This window comes from Cajanus cajan, chromosome 7 (assembly GCF_000230855.2).
Source record: "Cajanus cajan strain Asha chromosome 7, NIPB_CcT2T_4, whole genome shotgun sequence".
In the NCBI taxonomy this organism is placed as follows: Eukaryota; Viridiplantae; Streptophyta; class Magnoliopsida; order Fabales; family Fabaceae; genus Cajanus; species Cajanus cajan.
The window spans coordinates 9220474-9243156 of NC_138523.1; the positions used below are offsets into that span (position 1 = coordinate 9220474).

General features: G+C 31.7%; 1 protein-coding gene across 1 annotated transcript; it reads right to left on the reverse strand.

Moving 5' to 3' along the window:
- Positions 1 to 12762: 12762 nt before the first annotated feature.
- Positions 12763 to 19995, reverse strand: LOC109802298 (LEAF RUST 10 DISEASE-RESISTANCE LOCUS RECEPTOR-LIKE PROTEIN KINASE-like 2.5). The gene is made up of 4 exons (XM_083060573.1): positions 19134 to 19995; positions 18359 to 18394; positions 14335 to 14367; positions 12763 to 14197 (listed from the first exon to the last, which is right to left on the reverse strand). The coding sequence occupies exons 1-4, from the start codon at positions 19957 to 19959 to the stop codon at positions 12969 to 12971; spliced, it is 2124 nt and encodes a 707-aa protein (XP_082916699.1). The 5' UTR covers positions 19960 to 19995; the 3' UTR covers positions 12763 to 12968.
- Positions 19996 to 22683: the final 2688 nt, after the last annotated feature.

Sequence of the window (22683 nt, forward strand, 5' to 3'; positions counted from 1 at the left end):
ATAAAAATGATAAGAGTTACAAAAATAGTTTCATCTCTTCTAGACGTGATACTATACAAATACAACACAAAAATGTCTACAAAGAACTAAATACAAGATTTTTCAAATAAGATCTTCTTTATAGAACTCCAACTGTGTATTTCTCACTACATGAGGTTTGCTCTATTGCGATGTTTCTTTATTTTCAGCTCTTTCTTTTTTTTTTTGCTTGCACACTCTTTTTACTTCATATTTTTCTCATCCTTATTCACATTGTGCATTCTTACTCGTGTCTCTGTCCCCATTTTTTTATTTGAGGTCTTGACCCTTATATAGCAGTTTCAAAGAAGATTACCATTGTAGTAACGTGCAAAATTTAAACGTTCAAATTTCCTTGAGTTGTTTCGTCTATCTTTCCAACTATTCTTCAAAGGGTATTGTAGATGTATTTAATACGAGCATTAAATGCTAATCAGAGATGCATGTATCCCTTATCTAATCTAGGCAACTACTTATCATCTCTTTCTTCTGTTTTGAGTGTGACAAAGTGGTGTCAGAGCAGTGCCGTTCTTTTTAGTGTCTTGTCCAAGATATTTAAGATTTTCTCTTTCTATCCTAACATAGTGATTTGTCATTCCCTTTTTGAAAGCTTTCATTTTTTTTGAGAAACCTTCCTTATTCAATCTGTTAAGAAATAAAGTGTTAATGCTTCCTCAAGGAATAGTCTAACAGTATAATGAGAAATAAATATGACATTTATTCCAAATCATATGCTTTGTCTAGTGTGCTTCATCTTACAACGAAGTATGTCAATGCTTCATTTGAAATGCTTTCTTTTGAAAAACTTTTGGCTTCTTGTTTGTTGTATTAGAGAAAGGTGTTTTATGAAACTCTAATCTGTTTAGAAAAATGTTTGTTATCATAAAAACTTATAACATTTTAAGGGATTTCAGATGATACTTTAGGCTTCCTTTTGATCTTATAGTGTATATCAAAAACTTGCGCTTTTTGCAGTGAAGTAGTAAAATTTGTAAAAGACAAAATATTGGGAATCAATAGATGGAGTGACATAATTGTTTTATACTGGTTCGTCTCAAACATAAAGACTACGTCTAATTTGCAATCCAACTAGATTAAGTTCTACCATCTTGTACAAGATACAAGTATTCTTTCACAAACCACTTCTAGCTCAACACTAGATATTCTTTCAACAAGTCTCTCCAGGCTCAAACTTAAGTATTCTTTCAACAAGCCTCTTCACGCTCAACACTAAGTATTCTTTTACACAAACCTCTGTAGGCTCAATACTAAGTATTCTTTTACACAAGTCTCTCCAGGCTAAACCTTTACAAATAAATTTGACAAGATTTACAATGATAGCTTCGTCTTTTCTAGATGCGATGCTATGAAAAATACAACAAAAATAAGCTAAAAAGAACTATATATGAGATTTACAATGAAAATCTTCTTTGTAGTGCTTCAGCTTTGTTCTCAAAGCATTTGATCAATTTGAATTGTTAAGTGAATGTTGAAATTTTTATGTACAACGTTTTTTCTTCATATAAGTATTCTAAGGTTTTTATTATGTAGTATGAAGGCTTGATCCGTATATAGTAGCTTTAGAGAAGATGACCATTGCAACAAAGTTGGATTTAAATGTTCAAAAATTCTTCATAGGTTGCTTCATCTGTCTTCTTTGTTGATCCTAGAGATTACCGTTGATGCATTTAATACAAACATTAAATTCTTATCAGTGAAATGTGCATCTTTTATCTGATATAGAAAACTACTTATCATCGTTTCCTTTCATTTTGAGTGTAGCAGAGAAGTGTAAGTGCATAATAGTTGGGACTAGTGTAGAGCAATCTTTTTAGTACATTTTCCATGATATTTGAGATCTTGCTTTTTGGCTTTTCACGGACATTTTGTCTTGCTCCTCTTTAATACACTTCAAGATTTTTGAAGTTTCTTTTTGTTCAATCTATCGAGGAATAATATATTACAAAAAGTTATAATAGTATTATATAACAATGTTCATTTGATGTCATCATCAGATAGACTTTATGCTTCATCTGATTTCTTTCATCTTACAGATGATATGTATTTTTTTCACATTTTGTCTGATATGTTCTATCTTTGAAGAATGTTGACTTTTTCTTAAAGAAAAACTTTATTTGTCATCATTAAAACTTAAAGGACTACTATTGTCTTAAAGCATAATTTTTGATTTACCAATCTCCCTTTTTTTGATGGTGACAAACATCCAAAAATATTTCTGTTTTATTTCTAAAGTAATTTTCTTTTTCTTTGAGAAGAGTGTTTATATTTCAAAAAGAGTCTATATGAAAAATTTAGTTAAGAATCATCATATTGATGTGAGTCATACATAGCCAAGATGCAAGAGATCATGTGGGTAGATTTGATCGAGATTTGATATTTTTCTCATGACATTTGATTTGCCATACTTTGTTAGTCTCATTAGTCAGATGATATGATATTTTGACAGACTAAGATGTCAGGCCATATCATATTAGATCTAAGCATTATCAAAAAGTAATTATAAGAGGCTTTAGACATAAGGCACAACATAGAGGGCTCCCCTTGAAAATATGTATGGTTAAAGAAAAATATCATTTATATTATATAACAGAGCAACATACAAAGATATTGAAAAAGAACAAAAAAGAGAACAAAAAGATAAAAACACAAGGGAAACCAAAGGAAGTTTGAAGAAATTTGAACATCATCTTCTCCCTTTGGTTTGGTGGATGTCTTCTCCCCCTTTTGTCACTAGCAAAGTCGGGGGCTCCACTATAGCATCAAAGTGGAAGAGAAATAGAGATGGAGGAGGAAGAAGCGAATGAAAAAGCGAAAAAGAAGAAGGTGGAGTGGATGAAGTGATGGAGGAATTTGGGAATGAAAGGTCAGAGATGGAATGACTTTGTAAAAGATTCATTTAACTAGCTTTCTTAGAGAGGTAGATTGTCATTGGGGAGATGCCAATGAATGCGAGAGAATCCAACCGAGTTAAATGAAGCATTTGGAAAGTCATGAGAAGGATCAGAGAAATATTAGAGTGTTTAAAAGAAGTTGGATGAGATGAGAAGAAGAGATGAGTAAGTTTTATAGGCATAGGAAGGCAACACAACATACACAAAACAACAAAAAATCATAAAAAATAATAATAAAAGTAAATAACTTCAAGAGGACATAGAAAGACGTGACAACAATGAAAATGAGATAAGAATTGATGTTGAGTTGACAAATCTCTAAAGTTTTTTAGGGTTCCACATAGTTACCAAAGTTCCTAGTACACTTAGACAACATATTAGTTCATACAAGCTGTATAAAGTTTCCGTGTCAAATGTATTCAGATGAAGTGTGATAGACAAATCAATAATCAGATGAAATAACAAAATGATCAGATGAAGTATGAACCGTTTATTCTAATGCAGATGATATTAATCCTAGGTGCTTTATGATGAACATAAATCATTCCCCAACTAAAGCCTTTGTAAAGATTTATAGCACTAGTGTTATCACAAAATATAGGTATATTGGATTCAAGACTTGAATAGTCTTCTAATTGATACTTAACCCATATTAATTGTGAGCAACACCCAACATCTAAGATATATTCTACCTCTTTTGTTGAGAGAACTATGAAGTTCTACTTCTTGCTTGCCCAAGAGATGAGACAATTTCCCAAGAAGTGACACCCTCCACTTGTGCTATTTCTTTCAACACTATCTCTAGCATAGTCTTCATCATAGAATCTTGCTAACTGAAATTGTTGTGCTTCTCATAAAATAGACTAAGGTTAGTAGAACCCACTAGATATCTAAATATTCTTTTTTATAGACTTTAGATGAGACTCTTTAGGATCAGATTGAAATCTAGCATAGAGATAAACACTGAACATGGTAGCAAGTCTTCTTACAGTCAAGTACAATAGGGACCCAATCATGCCTTTGTAAATTGTCTGATCTACAGACGTTCCATATTTGTCTTTAGTCAGCGCTACAGATGGATGCATAGGTGTGGGCATTGGCTTGCATTTATTCATCTTGAATCGTTTGAGGAGTTCCTTGATGTACTTTTGTTGATAAATGTAGATCCCTTCATTTGTTTGCTTGATCTGTAGACCTAAGAAGAACTTTAGTTCTCCTATCATGCTCATTTCAAACTCGATTTGCATTAGCTTTGAACAATCCTTGGTAGGAGATTCATTAGTAGCTTTAAAGATAATATCATTTACATATATCTGAACAACAATAAAATCAGCTCCAAACTCTCTTCTAAAAAGATTTGTGTCAACCTTGCCTTCCTTAAAGTCATTTTCAAATAAGAAGTTGCTTACTCTACCATACCAAGCTTTAGGAGCTTGTTTCAAACCGTAAAGAGCCTTTTTGAGTTTGAATACATGGTTTCTAAATTCAAGATTTTTAAAACCTGGAGGTTGTTTAGCATACATCTCTTCTTCAATAATTCCATTTAAAACGACACTCTTTACATCCATTTCATAAAGTTTGATATTCTTATGAGCTGCAAAAGCTAACATAATTCTAATAGCTTTGAGTCTGGAAATTGGAGCAAAAGGTTTTAGTGAAGTCAATACCTTCTTGCTAATTATAGCCTTGAGCTACTAATCTAGCTTTATTTCTTACCATTTTACCTTGCACGTCAAGCTTGTTCCTAAAGACTCACCTAGTTCCAATAATAATTTAATGTGTTGGCTTGGGAACAAGGGTCTAGACATCATTTCTCTCAAATTGATTAAGCTCTTCTTTCATGACATTGATCTAGCCATTGTCACTTAATACTTGGTTAACACTTTTGGGTTCAATTTTTGAAACAAGAGTGTATGATGCATTATTTTTTAGAGCTGATTTAGTCCTCACTCCTTCAGCTTTATCTCTTAGGATCAGGTCTTGTGGATGATGGTTTATGAACTTTTAGTCTTTTAGAGGTCTGATTGCTTTGTCTAATCTATCGTTTGAATTTTACCCTCTGGTTCTATCGTCTATTCATTTATCTACAAAGCCGCGTGAGTATTATGATATCTCTCCAGGCATCTGTTGTGATTCCTTTGATTGGTTGGTTAGTAGGAATCTTGTGTTGCTCCTACTAGGTGAGTATTATCATGCCTCTCCAGGCGTCTAGTATAGATGTTTGAGCTTTTCTTTGTGGATGAGTGTTGATTTTTGATGTGGATTCAGGTGGATGTGTTGTCAAAGTGTTGCTCTAAGTAGTGCTCATTGTGGCGATGTCTTGAGCATAGGGATGTTGGTATGGATGCCTTGGATTGTCATTGGGGAGATGCCAATGAATGCGAGAGAATCCAACCGAGTTAAATGAAGCATTTGGAAAGTCATGAGAAGGATCAGAGAAATATTAGAGTGTTTAAAAGAAGTTGGATGAGATGAGAAGAAGAGATGAGTAAGTTTTATAGGCATAGGAAGGCAACACAACATACACAAAACAACAAAAAATCATAAAAAATAATAATAAAAGTAAATAACTTCAAGAGGACATAGAAAGACGTGACAACAATGAAAATGAGATAAGAATTGATGTTGAGTTGACAAATCTCTAAAGTTTTTTAGGGTTCCACATAGTTACCAAAGTTCCTAGTACACTTAGACAACATATTAGTTCATACAAGCTGTATAAAGTTTCCGTGTCAAATGTATTCAGATGAAGTGTGATAGACAAATCAATAATCAGATGAAATAACAAAATGATCAGATGAAGTATGAACCGTTTATTCTAATGCAGATGATATTAATCCTAGGTGCTTTATGATGAACATAAATCATTCCCCAACTAAAGCCTTTGTAAAGATTTATAGCACTAGTGTTATCACAAAATATAGGTATATTGGATTCAAGACTTGAATAGTCTTCTAATTGATACTTAACCCATATTAATTGTGAGCAACACCCAACATCTAAGATATATTCTACCTCTTTTGTTGAGAGAACTATGAAGTTCTACTTCTTGCTTGCCCAAGAGATGAGACAATTTCCCAAGAAGTGACACCCTCCACTTGTGCTATTTCTTTCAACACTATCTCTAGCATAGTCTTCATCATAGAATCTTGCTAACTGAAATTGTTGTGCTTCTCATAAAATAGACTAAGGTTAGTAGAACCCACTAGATATCTAAATATTCTTTTTTATAGACTTTAGATGAGACTCTTTAGGATCAGATTGAAATCTAGCATAGAGATAAACACTGAACATGGTAGCAAGTCTTCTTACAGTCAAGTACAATAGGGACCCAATCATGCCTTTGTAAATTGTCTGATCTACAGACGTTCCATATTTGTCTTTAGTCAGCGCTACAGATGGATGCATAGGTGTGGGCATTGGCTTGCATTTATTCATCTTGAATCGTTTGAGGAGTTCCTTGATGTACTTTTGTTGATAAATGTAGATCCCTTCATTTGTTTGCTTGATCTGTAGACCTAAGAAGAACTTTAGTTCTCCTATCATGCTCATTTCAAACTCGATTTGCATTAGCTTTGAACAATCCTTGGTAGGAGATTCATTAGTAGCTTTAAAGATAATATCATTTACATATATCTGAACAACAATAAAATCAGCTCCAAACTCTCTTCTAAAAAGATTTGTGTCAACCTTGCCTTCCTTAAAGTCATTTTCAAATAAGAAGTTGCTTACTCTACCATACCAAGCTTTAGGAGCTTGTTTCAAACCGTAAAGAGCCTTTTTGAGTTTGAATACATGGTTTCTAAATTCAAGATTTTTAAAACCTGGAGGTTGTTTAGCATACATCTCTTCTTCAATAATTCCATTTAAAACGACACTCTTTACATCCATTTCATAAAGTTTGATATTCTTATGAGCTGCAAAAGCTAACATAATTCTAATAGCTTTGAGTCTGGAAATTGGAGCAAAAGGTTTTAGTGAAGTCAATACCTTCTTGCTAATTATAGCCTTGAGCTACTAATCTAGCTTTATTTCTTACCATTTTACCTTGCACGTCAAGCTTGTTCCTAAAGACTCACCTAGTTCCAATAATAATTTAATGTGTTGGCTTGGGAACAAGGGTCTAGACATCATTTCTCTCAAATTGATTAAGCTCTTCTTTCATGACATTGATCTAGCCATTGTCACTTAATACTTGGTTAACACTTTTGGGTTCAATTTTTGAAACAAGAGTGTATGATGCATTATTTTTTAGAGCTGATTTAGTCCTCACTCCTTCAGCTTTATCTCTTAGGATCAGGTCTTGTGGATGATGGTTTATGAACTTTTAGTCTTTTAGAGGTCTGATTGCTTTGTCTAATCTATCGTTTGAATTTTACCCTCTGGTTCTATCGTCTATTCATTTATCTACAAAGCCGCGTGAGTATTATGATATCTCTCCAGGCATCTGTTGTGATTCCTTTGATTGGTTGGTTAGTAGGAATCTTGTGTTGCTCCTACTAGGTGAGTATTATCATGCCTCTCCAGGCGTCTAGTATAGATGTTTGAGCTTTTCTTTGTGGATGAGTGTTGATTTTTGATGTGGATTCAGGTGGATGTGTTGTCAAAGTGTTGCTCTAAGTAGTGCTCATTGTGGCGATGTCTTGAGCATAGGGATGTTGGTATGGATGCCTTGGATTTTCTGGTGTAGTTTTTGGGATTGTTGGGAAGTACTTTCCTGAAGGCAAGAAGGCTTTTAGAGTGATCTTGATGTAATCTTCAGTGTTGATGTGGCTTGAAGGTGGCCTGGTTGATTTACAAGTTTTGTAGGTCCTAAACTGGTTGCTTGACTAATTGTTGGGTGATATGGCTTGCTGTGGGGTGATGATGAGTATTATTGTGTCAGCTTTTGCAGGATGCCTGCTTTGGTGGTGAGTATTGTTGTGTCGACCTCTCCAGGTCACGTGCTTGTGATGGTGAGTATTGTTATGTTGGCCTCTCCAGGCTGCCTGCTTGTGATGGTGAGTATTGTTGTGCCGACCTCTCTAGACCGCCTGTTTTGGTGACAAGTATTGTTGTGCCGGCCTCTCTAGGCTGCCTATTGTGATTTCTATGATTTGATTGCCTCTTTTCTTAGGCAGGGATGTCTAATGAAGACATGGATAGTTTTTAGATAGTGCCCTTGTGTTGGTGCATGAAAGACCATCCTCTTGGTAGGGTGATCATAGTTGTGCTGTTCTATTTTTTTTGTTGGGGAATTGGGAGATGACATTAATGATGTCTTATGTGATGGAAGGATGCTTCTGATGCCCTTAGCTTTGACTATTTTGCCTTTGTCTAGGTAGTTATTTTTTGGGGATTGTGTGGTTCTATTTTTGGATAAGGGAGGTATGACGACCTTGCCCCTTATTTGGATCTTTGATATCTAGTGGCCTCAATGGTTGTTAGTCTTGGATGACTTAGTTGGTTTTTTTTTCGTTTGTGCATTATTGAAACCTAAAAAATTTTGCTCTTGTCGAGAGATGGTTTGGACTTTCATTTTGAAAATATCGTTGATTAAGGGATGCCCGGACACTAGACTAATCCCTAATCAGTGGTTTTATAAAAGAGTTCAAAAGACTCGCCACTGATGTTTTACTCAAAACATCAAAAAAAGAATAGATTTTTAAAATTAACAAAATGGCCTTCATAGCTAAAGTTAGGTTCGGGGATCCATTACGTGTAGGGAAGATATTACGCACCTTACAACGCTCTATATCGGTACCCTATGATGAAAATAAGATAATGGAGAATAAAAGTTCAAACATTTAGTCCCCTTTTATTAATGGTTATTTATATGCTTAATTTAAAATTACACGATTGATCCTAAAACATCTACATGGTTGCTTTTATTTATGGCAATGTTATGATAGAAATAGTAGATAATGGAGAAAAAGTTTAATGGAAATACCTCTTGAACGAGCTATATAGGACTTTAATAGGCAATTTTTTTGGTCCCCAAGCACTGTACATGAGCCTTGTATATATAGACGTCATACTTTACCAAAATGGGTCGTTCCAATCATTGGAATGAGGCGTTCCAGACTAATTTTTTATGAGAAATTTTTAAATCTAGAATGACCCATTCTGAAATTGGAACGACCTATTCCAGATTTGAAATTAATTCATAACAAACTAGGTCAAAATGACCCGTTCCGAATTTGGAATAGCTCGTTTTGACCTAGGGTTTCTAGGCCATATAGAAGCTTGGAACGACCATTCATTAAGTTTTCCTCCCTTCATTGTATTGACTTTGAGTATATGATCTAGAGAATTTAGCTTTTCAACCAAGTTCTCTCTACTTGAAGTCATATTGACGCATAGATTCTAGGGTTTCTAAAAACCTTCTAGGATTAGCACCTTGTGACCAATCCTTTGCTTCCTTGACAAAGGTGCTTCCAAATCCAAAGTTCCCTGCATTTCATCCTCTATATCCTTTTTTTCTCATGTCCATAAATTATCTCAAGGAAGGCTCATGGAGGTTGAAGCAATTTTATGAGGAGTTCCTCCATCGATTCTTAAAGAATTGCCATTATTATCCATTCCAATTCCAATCATTTTCTAATCGGCAAAGCCTTGAAAATGTTTCCTTCTTCATTTTTTATTCAATGTCGTGCCCCATCATGCACCTATCAGAAAATTAATTGATTAAGCCTGAAATGATTTTATGCACCAAAATGGTCTTCTTAAAAGGTCACAGTTTACTTAGGGAAATTCTCATTCTTTAAGCACATTCACAAAGGAATCCTTCCTTTGTGCTTTGGAGCTTCTTCTTCCTTCACTATGGAGACAATCCAGCTGCAGATTCTAGCACCTTCATCATTCTCGGAGTCATATTTGTCCCTTGGAACCTCAAAGGAAGATGTGTAGACTTTGGAGGAAGCAAAGAGAAGAACCTTCATTCACTTCTTTTTGCTTGTTCCATCATTCCATGAAGATGATTCCTACAATGAACAAGGCCAGCTTGGTAGGCATCTTTAGGGATTTGAACAACTAGAGTATCACCTTTCCAAACTAGTTTGGGTAAGGAAACACCAAGAGGAGGAGTAGAAGAATTAGATACAATTTGTGCAAAAGAAACCTTTGGACGTACACCATGAAAAGATGAAAGGCTAGAACCACCCAGGCATGGTCAAGGGCAAGACAACTTGCCTGCCATGCCAAGCCTTGTAGAAGTAATTCTTTTGACTTTGTACAATCTTAAAACTTAACCATTAACAAATTTCATTTTGATAGGAGGGCCAAAATTTTGTATTTTTAAAATTATGGGGATTAATATCTCAATTTTAAAATAGAGAGATCAAAATTGCACATTTATGAAAATAGAAGGACTAAAAATGCAATTTAACCTAAATTTATTTTTACCAATGATGATCTATTCATTCTTAATATTATATTATTCCCGTGTGTACTATTTCTCTCATTCAAGAGCTATACAATTTGAGAACTGCTATATCCTTTGAAACAAAGAGATCGATTTATCCTCTTAACCATTATAAAACTGACACTTGTCATTGTTTTAAATTAAAATATTTTTTAATTAGTATTTTAAAGGCAAAAATACTATTTTGGTCCCTTATAATATTTTAAATTTTCAATTTAGTCCCACCTTAATTTTTTGTTTCAATTTGGTCCCCAATAAGTTAAATCACTGCAATGTCAGACCTTCTGTCCAAATTTCTTAAACAGAGTTAATTGTTGGCCACGTGGATGCCACGTAGATGCATAGGTGGCAAGGTGCCACGTCCTCTTTTCTTTACTACATATGGAACGGTCGATTCTGAAACCAGAATGGCCCGTTCTGGATGCACTATTTGTGTGCTAATTATTCACCTGGAACAGGTCGTTCCAGATACAACATTTAACACACAACGAGTGCAGTAGAAAGGCCCGTTCTAAAACCAGAACATGTCATTCTGGATTAAGAACGGGTCGTTCCAGAAAGTCAACGTATGCTCAACACAATGCAACAATGTGGTTCAGAGATTGAAAACAAAAATTCATAATATAACATAAATTCAAAGACTGAAATATGGTTAAGAGACTAGAAACAAAAATTCATAACAAAACATATACTAAGAAAGTTCAAATAAATTACTGAGAAGGGAAATAAAATCATGTCATTTCATCCTTGACTGTATAGTGCCGATTTGATAGTAAGTGATTCACGACTAACAATGAAATAAAACCTGCCACATTGTCCTTAGTATCCTTAGTGATACACTGCATTGCATAACAAGTATTATAATTAGAGTTAATCACTTATATACTGCCAGTGTAAAGTTTTTTTACACTGACAACCAATCATATCTTTTAATAGTGTCATGTCAGTTGCTTATTTAATGAAATAATAATAAAATAAGCAATTTTAAAAGATATGATTGGTTGCTAGTGTAAAAAAACTTTACAATGACAGTTTATAGGTGATTAATTCTTATAATTAATACATCTAGGAGTTTCTATATCCTGTAATTGGTCCAGAAATGGTGTATAACCCAAATATTTAACAATTGAAGTTATCAATCCTCCATTGAAAATATTACCTAATTTAGTGTTTGACATGTTTGATACCTTGGGCTTTTTTTTTTAACAATTCACAATCGTGATTTTTGAATCATGGGCGTGAACTATAATCATTGATCATTTGGAGTTGGTGTTCTAGGACCAGAACGGCCCGTTCTGGTTTCAGAACGGGCTGTTCCAAATGCATTAAAGAAGGAGGACGTGGCACCTTATCACCTATGCATCTACGTGGCATTCACGTGGCCAACAGTTAACTCCGTTTAAGAAATTTGGACGGAAGGTCCGACATTGCAGTGATTTAACTTATTGGGGACTAAATTGAAACAAAAAATTAAGATGAGACTAAATTGAAAATTTAAAATAGAGAGATCAAAATTACATATTTATGAAAATAGAAGGACTAAAAATGCAATTTAACCTAAACTTATTTTACCAATGATGATCTATTCATTCTTAATATTATATTATTCCCGTGTGTACTATTTCTCTCTTTCAGGAGCTATACAATTTGAGAACTGCTATATCTTTGAAACAAGGAGATCGATTTATCCTCTTAACAATTATAAAACTGACACTTGTCATTGTTTTAAATTAAAATTATTATTTTTAATTAGTATTTTAAAACATGTAAGATGTTCGGCTCAATTGTTCGGCTAAAATTTTTGGATGTTAAAGCATTTCTCATACAATTTTTCTTCTTCTATTTTATGATGGTGATGATGATGATTACGGATGGCAAAAAAATCCACACTCGTGGATATCAATTATTAATGGATAATTAAATGGGTACTCACTTAATAATGAGGCAAACACAAATAGTAAGGTACCCATACCCACAATTTAAAAATATTAAAAATACCCTTAATTATATATAAAGTACATAGTTTAATGTAATTTTTTACACTAAATGTGTCATAATTATTTATCTTAGTATAAATATATGATAAATTTATTTTTTTAATATAAATATATGTTTTAAAATTATTTAATTTTAGTTTTATTTTATTTCTTACCATTTTATTTAAAATTTTACATTTTCTCAACTATTCACGGATACTTAAAAATTCTTGGATACCTGCACTAAATTAGGCAAGTGAGGTCAAGCTACTACTCGCCTTATTTCATTGTCATTCCTAATGATTATGATGTTAATGGTGATGATAATTATAATGATGACAACGATGATTATGATTCACAACAAGACACATTTCGTTAGCATAGGATAGAGTTAAAAAAATATCATTAATGATGATGACAATGACCATAAATCACAACAAGATATAGTTATCCATAGGATAAGTTGCGTACAAAATACCATTAAGTAAATACCATGTAATCTAACTAGTATAATTTTAAACACTTTCAACACTATCAAGTATTAATACATTATTCAAATAATTTGGTACTAATCTAGAAGTTTTGCCACCATTAAGTTTGCATTTGAGACTAACTTGGATATACTACTTGTCACCATAAACATTAATTAAGATGCATAGATTATGCATGTCTATCATTGTTTATAGGTTCACTAAGATTGGTATCTGAGCTAGTGGAATCACTCCATGTCGTTGTTTGGTCAAAACTGCTTATGACATTAGGTCCAGAAATTTCACATGGGTAAAAAGAGGGCCTTGGAGGCATTTCAAGATTTTCAATTTTCCCTTCAAGCATTTCTACTACCTTATTCATTGAAGGACGATCACTAGGTTTTATCTGAATACACCAAAGTGCAACTATAAACATTCTTTTTGTCAAAGTCATATCCTCTTCAGAAGCATCTTCCATGTCAACATCTTTCTCTTCTTTAAATTGATCATAGATCCATAATGGGAAGTAATGTTGGCTGGAATACTCTACACAAGGATTTGAGTTCTTTCTCCTACTTGTCATTTCCATCAAAAGCATACCAAAGCTATATACATCGGCCTTATAAGATACACCTCCAACATTTTTGTAGAACAACTCCGGAGCCATGTAACCCAAAGTTCCTCTTGCAGTAGTCAAAGTGACAATGCTATTATCTACGGGATATAGCTTTGCAAGTCCAAAATCTGAAACTTTTGGAATGAAGTTTTCATCTAGAAGAATATTATGAGGCTTGATATCAAAATGTAGAATTTGCACATCACAACCTTGATGCAAATATGCAATTCCATGAGCTACTCCAAGAGATATTTCATATGTTTTCTTATAGCTCAAAGGGACACTTCCTTCTTTAGAGAAAATGTATTTATCTAATGATCCATTAGGCATGTATTCATAAACCAGAGCACGTTTTTCTCCTTCAAAACAATATCCAATTAGTCGTACTACATTCACATGGTGTATTCTTCCGATGGTAGCCACCTCGTTAATAAAATCTTGTCCATCAGATTTGGATTTGCTCAACATCTTTATTGCTACATCTAGACCACTTCGAAGCTTTCCTTTATATACAGAACCAAAACCTCCTTGACCCAATCTAACTTTGAAACCTCCGGTCATTTTCTTGATTTCTTTGTATTCATACCTTATGGGATTTAGGTCGTTGTCAAGCAAAAAGCTTTCAATGCTTTCATACATTGATAAATGTCTTCGTCGCCACTTATAAATCAATAGTCCAAGCAAAAGTGTAACCCCAAAGACAAATCTGGCTAACAAGAATATTGGTAGAACATTTCTTCCTATATATATTGTTACAAACATATCATCGTCTATCGCGTGAGATGTTATTCTACTCCACAATCCTGTGTGAGAAATTTCATTAAAAGCATTGTTATAATTAAAGAACGTATATCTAATCAACAATTTTGCTTAAAATATGAAATAAACTCAAAATTATTTTGACTAAATTAATAACGAGGTATTAGATAAGATATATTACCAGAGATAATGTCGTTAAGACATAGTACAAATACTGCAAAAGACAAAAAACATGATGATAAACAACACATCAGTAAAGGCGTTGGATAATCATTATTCACAAAATTAGTATATTATTTATCAATTTTTTTCATCAATATTTTGTTATAATTTGAAGACTATTAAGTTGTACCCAATAGTGGATAAGTGTCAAATCATTGTGGATAAGTGTCAAATCATTGAGGTATTGGTAATCTTTAGAAAAATACTAATGCTAGATTTATCTGCAATTTTTTTTTATACTGAGACTTATCTGCAATTTAACTAGTATTACTACAAAAAAAAAAGTCAATTTAGCCACCGAAATTAGCGACCGATTTTTTTCCGTCGCTGATAGCAACTTAATTAGCGTCCGAATCTGATTTGGTTGCAAATTTTATTTAGCGACCAATTTAGCGACCGAATTTTTAGTGGCAAATAATTGGTCGCTAAATCGGTCGCTAAAATAATAATTGTTGATTAAAATAGCGACGGAACGACTTCGGTCGCTAAAAAATAAAAAAAATTAATATTTTTAATAATTTTAGCAACCGAATTAAAATCGGTCACTAAAAAAATAAAAAAAAAATTAAATTTTTTAATAATTGTAGCGACCGAATTAAAATCGGTCTCTAAAAAAATAAAAAAAATAAATTTTTTTTAATAAATTTAGCGACCGAATTAAAATCGGTCGCAAAAAAAATAAAAAAAATTAATTTTTAATAATTTTAGCGACCGAATTAAAATCGGTCGCTAAATGTAAATTTTCTAAAAAATTTAGAAATATAATTTTTTAAATGAAAGCAAATATAAAAATATATAATATTATTTTTATAATGATAAAAATATTAATGATAAGAAATAAAAATCAATACCCTCCCAATAAAATTAATTTGTTTTGTAAAATAATACAAATTATATAATTTAAAATAGATAATTAATATATCATGATGTATTAAAAAATGAGAAACATAATGCTATAAATCAAAATTAAATAATAATCTTTTTAATTGAATCTTTTTTATAAAAAAATAGACTAATTTAAATAATAATTTATCTAGAAAATTTATTTATTTTTCTCTTGAGAAATTTATTTCTCTTTTACCATGCTTAATATTTTATTACATTATTAGATAATATGAAATTACATAATTTATTGTGCTTTCCAATTTTGTTAAGATAAATAAACTTCTTTTCATAAATTTTATTTTATTTTCATTAATATTTTCAAAATTAACTTAAACATCTAGTTCAACTGATATAAACACGTTAGTTCCATTAAATTAAAAATAATTGGCTTATATAAGGATTAATAAAAATTTATCAAACAAATCTAAAATTGATAAAATATAATTAATATTCCATTAGTTTAATAAATAAAAATTATAAAATAAATTATATATATAAATATATACACCAATAACACATGAGATCAATTACTTAAAATACGTTATACCATCTATCTTTGATTATGCTCGTACTACTTTGGGTAGATATCGCTTCGTTGAGGAAACATGATTTTATTATTATATATGAATATGATCCTACCATGAGAAACTGATTCAACAACAACCATATTTTGAAATATTTTTATTTTGTTTAATGTTAAATTAATTTTTAATATAAAAATATTTATTTAAAATATACCTAATTATACATATATATTTTAAAATTATATTAATTAAATATGTATATAATAGTTTATCTTAAAAATCAATTCATTTAGATATTATAAAATATTTTATTTTAAACATCAATTAAATAATACCTTGCTACTTATAATTTATTTAAATATTTATAAATGAATATTACATTAACTCTATTGATTATTTTAATCCTTGTCTTTAATTTTATTATATATAAAAATTATTTACCTAATATATTTTGAAATTATTTTCATGAATCTTATTTTATTTCAATTGTTATTTTAAAAGTTAGGCTTAATTATTCAATTCAATTGATATAATCGTGCTAGTTTTATTGTTTAAAAGCAATTGACTTATACAAAAATTAGTAAAAATTTGTGAAACAATTATAAAATGAAATATTTTTTAGTAATTTAAAAAAATTATTATCCTTTGATTTTAATTTACTCATACATGTTCATAGTATTTAACTTATGATATATACACCTCCTTTTTGTTACAATTACACCTGCTTTGTTTAAAAAGGCTAAAATTGCTAACAATAGAGCTCGAATCCACACACATACTTACGTGAAGAAAATCTTAAGTCTTTCCCCTTAACTAATTGGGCAAACCACCCGCTGGTTCTTTTTGATTAGTTTTTAATACATCACAATGTGTTTCCTTGCTTTTTTCTCTATCAAATAGAATACGTGACTGTTTTAACGGAGTTTTTTTTTATTCGCATTTATTTTAAAGTTTCATGTTGAAATAAAATTCCAACACAAATTGACATATTTTATAACTAATATCTGGTTTTAAACTTGATATGAAAATATTATGATATAACTTGATAAGATTTTAAATTAGTATTTTATTAATGGTTGATAATTAAAAAATAAAACAAGGATAAATATATTTTTTGAATTTTATATTTTAGATTTAAGATGAATAAATATATTAAGTTAATTAATAATTTATTTAAAATGTTAAAATTTAATTTATAAAAATAATATTTTAAAAGAGAAGTGTTATAATAACACAGGTGTAACTTTTACTAAGTATTATATCGCTCAATAACTTTATATTAAATGTGAATTTTAGAAATTCAACCGTTAGATTGAAAGTTTTTTACTCTTAGATCATATATACAAAATTTTATATGAATTCAAGATGATTTGATACTTCATTCTTGTAAAATAAAATTGACGTAACATATACATTTCAAAATATATTAAAATATGAGCACTTTGATTACCTTCAAGTTGTTGTTCAATTTTAACAAAACTTGATATAAAAATATAAAGTGATATGAACTTTCAATTTAACGGTTGGATTTACAAAATTCACATTTAATATAAAGTTATTGAACAATGTAATACTTAGTAAAAGTTATATCAGTGTTATTATAACCCTTCTCATTTTAAAATGAAAATTATTATTTAAACCTTTAAATTTACAATATATAATTTAAATTGTATCATAATATTAATTTTAAATAGAAATAAGTAGATTGTTAATTATAAAAGTAAGTATATATAAATAAAGATTAATTAAATATATAATAATTATTATTAGTAATATAATTATTAAATATATTATTATATTTTTATAACGGTTCGGATACACCGAAATGAGAGGGATCCAAAGATAGTATAAGTATGAGATTGTATATTTGAGGATGACTTAAATGAATTAATTTGAACTACCTATACTGACAATATTCATATGCCTTTCTGTAGCTTATCTCATAAGAACTCCACAGTTAAGCGTGCTTGACTTGGAGTAATATAGGGATGAGTGACCTTCTGGGAAGTTTCCCAAAAATTGTGTAATTAAGGAAAAAAACATGCTGAAAAGTGAAGTATTGTGAAATAGAATCCTTGAGAGGCCAAATATGAGTATTTCGTAGCGATCGAATTTGCAACGTCTATAAAATTTAATAATTTAAAAAATAAATTTTTAGCGACCGATTTAGCGACCGATTTATTCGGTCACTAATTTGGTCCCCATACACATCAGCTACAAAAATCATTGCAACCATTTTGTGACCAAAATTTTCGGTCGCTAAATAGCGACCAAAATTTTCGGTCGCTAAACCAAAATTTTCGGTCGCTAAATAGCGATCGAAATTTTTTGGTCGCTATATAGCTTTGCGACTAGGATTTTTGCGACTACTTAAATTCGGTCGCTAAGGCAAATAGCGACCGATTTTAGCAATTTAGCGACCGATTTTGGTGGTCGCTAAATCCAATTTTTTTTGTAGTGTAATTACGTAATTCAGTACAAGAGTAAAAATAAAAATTAACTCAAAGCTCCAAATTCAATATAAAAGGAAAAATATAACCATAGAGAAATAATAAAGATGAGAAACGAGCTTACTTTGTATAATTCTATGAATACCCCGTGGCAGATATCCTGGAACACCACAAAGAAAATATTGTAATTCTCAGGTTTTAAAAGGTTTATATATATAATTATGTGTAAATTATAATAATAGAAATTTTAAATCTTCTAACGATTTCATCATAACTATAATTTTTCTTTGAAAAGAACACCCCACTAAAAATCTTTACATACAAGTATGCTTAATAAATAATGTTAAATAGAGTAATTAAGAGAAATAGTGAACGTCCACTCCACTTTTAGTATTTTTTTAATTAAGGTATTCCATAACTGGAGACTAATTAATGGTTAATCTTTTGACATACTAAGATTTATTTAAAAATTGATCGATTATTTTAATAAATATTTTCAATACATGTTAATGTATATACAAGGATCAAATTCTTGACTATATTTTTGAGTCATAAGATTAGTTGACAATTATTTATTTTTTTAAGTGGTAATTTGAGGTCGAAGGAAAAAAAAGACAGAGAGGAAAAAATATATTAAAAAAATCAAAAGAAAAAATGTATTCTTAATTTTCATAGTTTGTTTTAACCGTAATTAAAATTTTTGTATTTTCATATAGATAAATTTAATTAATCCTAAAAATTTGAAAACAAAAAATATTTTTTTTTTAACTATTTGAAATTTAAAAATTATAAATGTTTTATTTGTTTAGTTTGATAAGGAAATAATAGATATAATAAAAATTTTGAAAAGAAAAATGAATTTAATCAAAAAGGCAGAGTACGGAGAGAGGAATTCTCACCATCACATATGTCATAAACCAAAATGCAGGAATGATCTGAATTACATTGGACTTGTTGTGTGGTTTGGTTGAAATAGCATCCGAAATCATTTCCACAGTGCTCCCTACAATTATCTGGATTCAACCAAGACAACCAAAAGCCATCCTTCAGCCACTTGCGGATATCAGCATAGGAAGCGTTCCTGTCATCATCCACATATTCTACATAGGTATTGTTCCACTTTTTGATCAAGTTTGCAAAAGTGGCAACCTTAAGACTACACCCAACCTTCATGTCTATCAGACTAGGTTCATAGAAATGAATCTGAAGGACATAAATATGGCCACTGGCTCCGGAATGACAAGGACCCGTGTCCATTTGCACATAACGTGGGTCATCAGTCACTGGATTACTACAGTTTAACAACCCTATGTTTTGATTCCAACCAGTAAGAGTTAGCGCATCAGTCACTGAAGTAAAATTTCCTGTGTATAAGAAATAGCGAGGAAAGGAGCAGGCAGTATCCTCGAGAACACCTGCATCAGTCAGTCGAATCTTGTATCTTCTGTAATCGATCTCCCGAACATGGTATTTCCCTGCAAACAGACTCAACATAGTCACGTTGTTCACGCAATCCAATTCGTACCTTTGAAGTCCACAACCGCCAGGATCGCCCTTCAATCGAAATGGATAACTTATGTTACTGATTTTGCCGCATGAAGAAGGAGGACACGATGTGTGATCCTTAGCAGAGCAAGTTTGTTGGAATAGAGCACACATGATAACGGCCACAATAGTAACCGTAGTTGATTGCGCATAGCGGGAGAAGAAATTTATGAGAAACATTCTTTACTCTGTTCTTCGCCTCAGTGAAGGAAGAAAATATAGCTAAATAATTCTTCAGGCTGGACCACTTTAAATTTATGAGTCAAAGTCAATGAATGTCGTGTTCGTGTATGAAACAACACCACACTAACTTTTTGTAAAGTTTATTTATGTGTCTCTAAAAGTATGTTATCAGGCCAGATCATAAGATCACTCAAACCTTCACTTTGGACTCAATAATGCCGTGTTATAATGGATATTTCAATGAAAACTTTTTTCTGAATAGTGAAGCCTAGCCTCTCTATATCTTAAACCTGGAGTTGCAAAGCATTTGTAGTCTGCTTGCAAGATACAGTTTGCAATGTTTAATTTTCAGAAAATTTTGTTAAAGAATAAGATAATCATAACCGAGTAACAAACTTATAGGGATTTTATCTATTAGATAGATAAATATTTTATCTTATTAGTTAGCTTATAATATATAAAATCTTTCTACTGAAACAAATCTTTACTGTAACAATTTTTTGTTACAGCAGCAGTATATATATACACTTGTACTCATTCATTATTGATATAATATAATCAATCTTTCTTGATCATCTTCAATTTCTATCTTGGTATCAGAGCTGCGTTCGATTCCTATAGCAAACTCTAATTTATCTTCCTCATCCAACCTCAAAAATATCTTTTCTATTCCCTGCTCTGTCAAGTTGGACAGAAGGAGTTACAGATTGTGGAAATCATTGGTATTGCCATCGCTTAGGGGTCACAATCTTGATGGTTACATATTTGGCACAACAAAGTGCCCCCAAGAATTCATCATTGATGAGACTGGCAAAAAGAACAATCCAACTTTTGCAAATTGGACTTCAATAGATCAACTTCTACTTGGATGGCTCATCAATTCCATGACCCAAGAGGTTGCAACACAACTACTTCACTATGAAACATCACAACTGATTTGGGAAGATGCCCAAAGTCTTGCTGGAGCCCACACACGATCAAGAATCACCTTCTTCAAAACTGAGTTTCATAGAACTAGAAAAGGAGGACTAAAGATGGAAGAGTATCTCACCAAAATGAAAGAAATTGCTGATGACTTAGCACTTGCTGGCAGTTTAGTTTCAACAATGGATCTGGTCACTCAAACACTCGTGGGCTTGGACAATGAATACAACCCAAGTTTGCTGTAAACCAGGTCATGCTGCAAGCCATTGCTACCACAGATTTAATAAAAACTATATGGGACGAAATTCTGATGAACAAAAATCAGAAAAAGACAAAGAGCAAAATTACAACTTTAATGCCTACTTAGCATCATCAAGTACAGTGGAAGATCCTGATTGGTACTTTGACACTGGGGCCAGGAACCATGTCACATATGATCAGAACAAGGTTCAAGAGGTGAATGAAAATGATGGTAAGAGTTTCTTGACTGTTGGCAATGGTGCAAATCTTAAAATTATTGCTTGTGGTGATAGTTCACTTGATACCCAACAGAAAAGCTTGAACCTCAAATATGTACTTTATGTCCCCAAAATAACAAAGAACTTGCTAAGTATTTCTAAATTGACTTTTGATAATGATATATATGTGGAATTTCATGATGTTGCTTGCTTTGTGAAGGACAAGTTAACAGGGAGAATCCTACTGGAAGGGAAAATTAAGGATGGACTTTATCAACTACCTGGTGGTTCTACCTCAACAAATAAAAGACCACATGTTTTTTTCAATAAAAGAGACCTGGCATAGAAAACTTGGGCACCCGAATAGCAAAGTACTTAATGAAGTGATGAAGTTATGCAACATTGAAGCTTCTCCATGTGAAAATTTTGAATTTTGCGAAGCATGTCAATTTGGGAAGGCCCATAATTTACCTTTTCAAAATTTTGTATCATGTGCTAAGGAACCTCTTGATTTAGTACATTTTGATGTTTGGGGTCCTGCACCAATTAGTTCTGTATCAGGTTTCAAATATTATGTTTTACTTCTTGATGATTGGAGTAGATTTACATGGATTTATCCTTTAAAACAAAAATCAGATGTGTTTCAAGCTTTCATTCAATTCAGGAACCTTGTTAAGAATCAATTTAATAAAAGAATTAAAGCACTTCGATGTGACGGAGGTGGAGAGTTCAAATCCTTAAGCAAAGTACTAATAGAAACTGGAATTCAATTGAGAGAATCATGTCCATATGCATCAGCCCAAAATGGAAGGGCTGAAAGGAAGCATAGACATGTTGAATCTGGTCTAACACTCTTGGCTCAAGCCAAAATGCCACTACATTATTGGTGGGAAGCTTTTTCCACGGCTGTATTTCTCATTAATAGGCTACCTACTCAAGTTATAAAAAATAAGTCACCTTACCAACAATTGTTTGATAAAAATCCAGATTATACTGCCATGAAAACTTTGGGTGTTTGTTACCCTTGTTTAAAACCATACAATCAACACAAGCTAAAATTTCATACTACTAAATGTGTGGTTTTAGGGTATAGTGGCTCTCACAAAGGTTACAAATGCCTAAACTGAACAGGAAGAATTTTTATATCACGACATGTTGTGTTTAATGAACATCTTTTTCCCTTTCATGATGGGTTTCTAAACACAAGGAAACTAGCTGAAATAATTACTGACCCTACAAGTCTATTGTTTCCTATTTTTCCTACGGGTTCGAACGTTGCAAATGAGGAACAAAGATTGTTGAATGGTAGGGACTCAGAGACAAAAAATGTTGAAGCTCG

Coding starts and splice junctions, on each gene's coding strand:
- LOC109802298 (XM_083060573.1), bottom strand. CDS start 19,959: ATGTTTCTCATAAATTTCTTCTCCCGCTATGCGCAATCAACTACGGTT. Junction 18,395..19,133: donor GGTTTATGACATATGTGATG/GTGAGAATTCCT, acceptor GTGGTGTTCCAG/GATATCTGCCACGGGGTATT. Junction 14,368..18,358: donor TATTCATAGAATTATACAAA/GTAAGCTCGTTT, acceptor TGTCTTTTGCAG/TATTTGTACTATGTCTTAAC.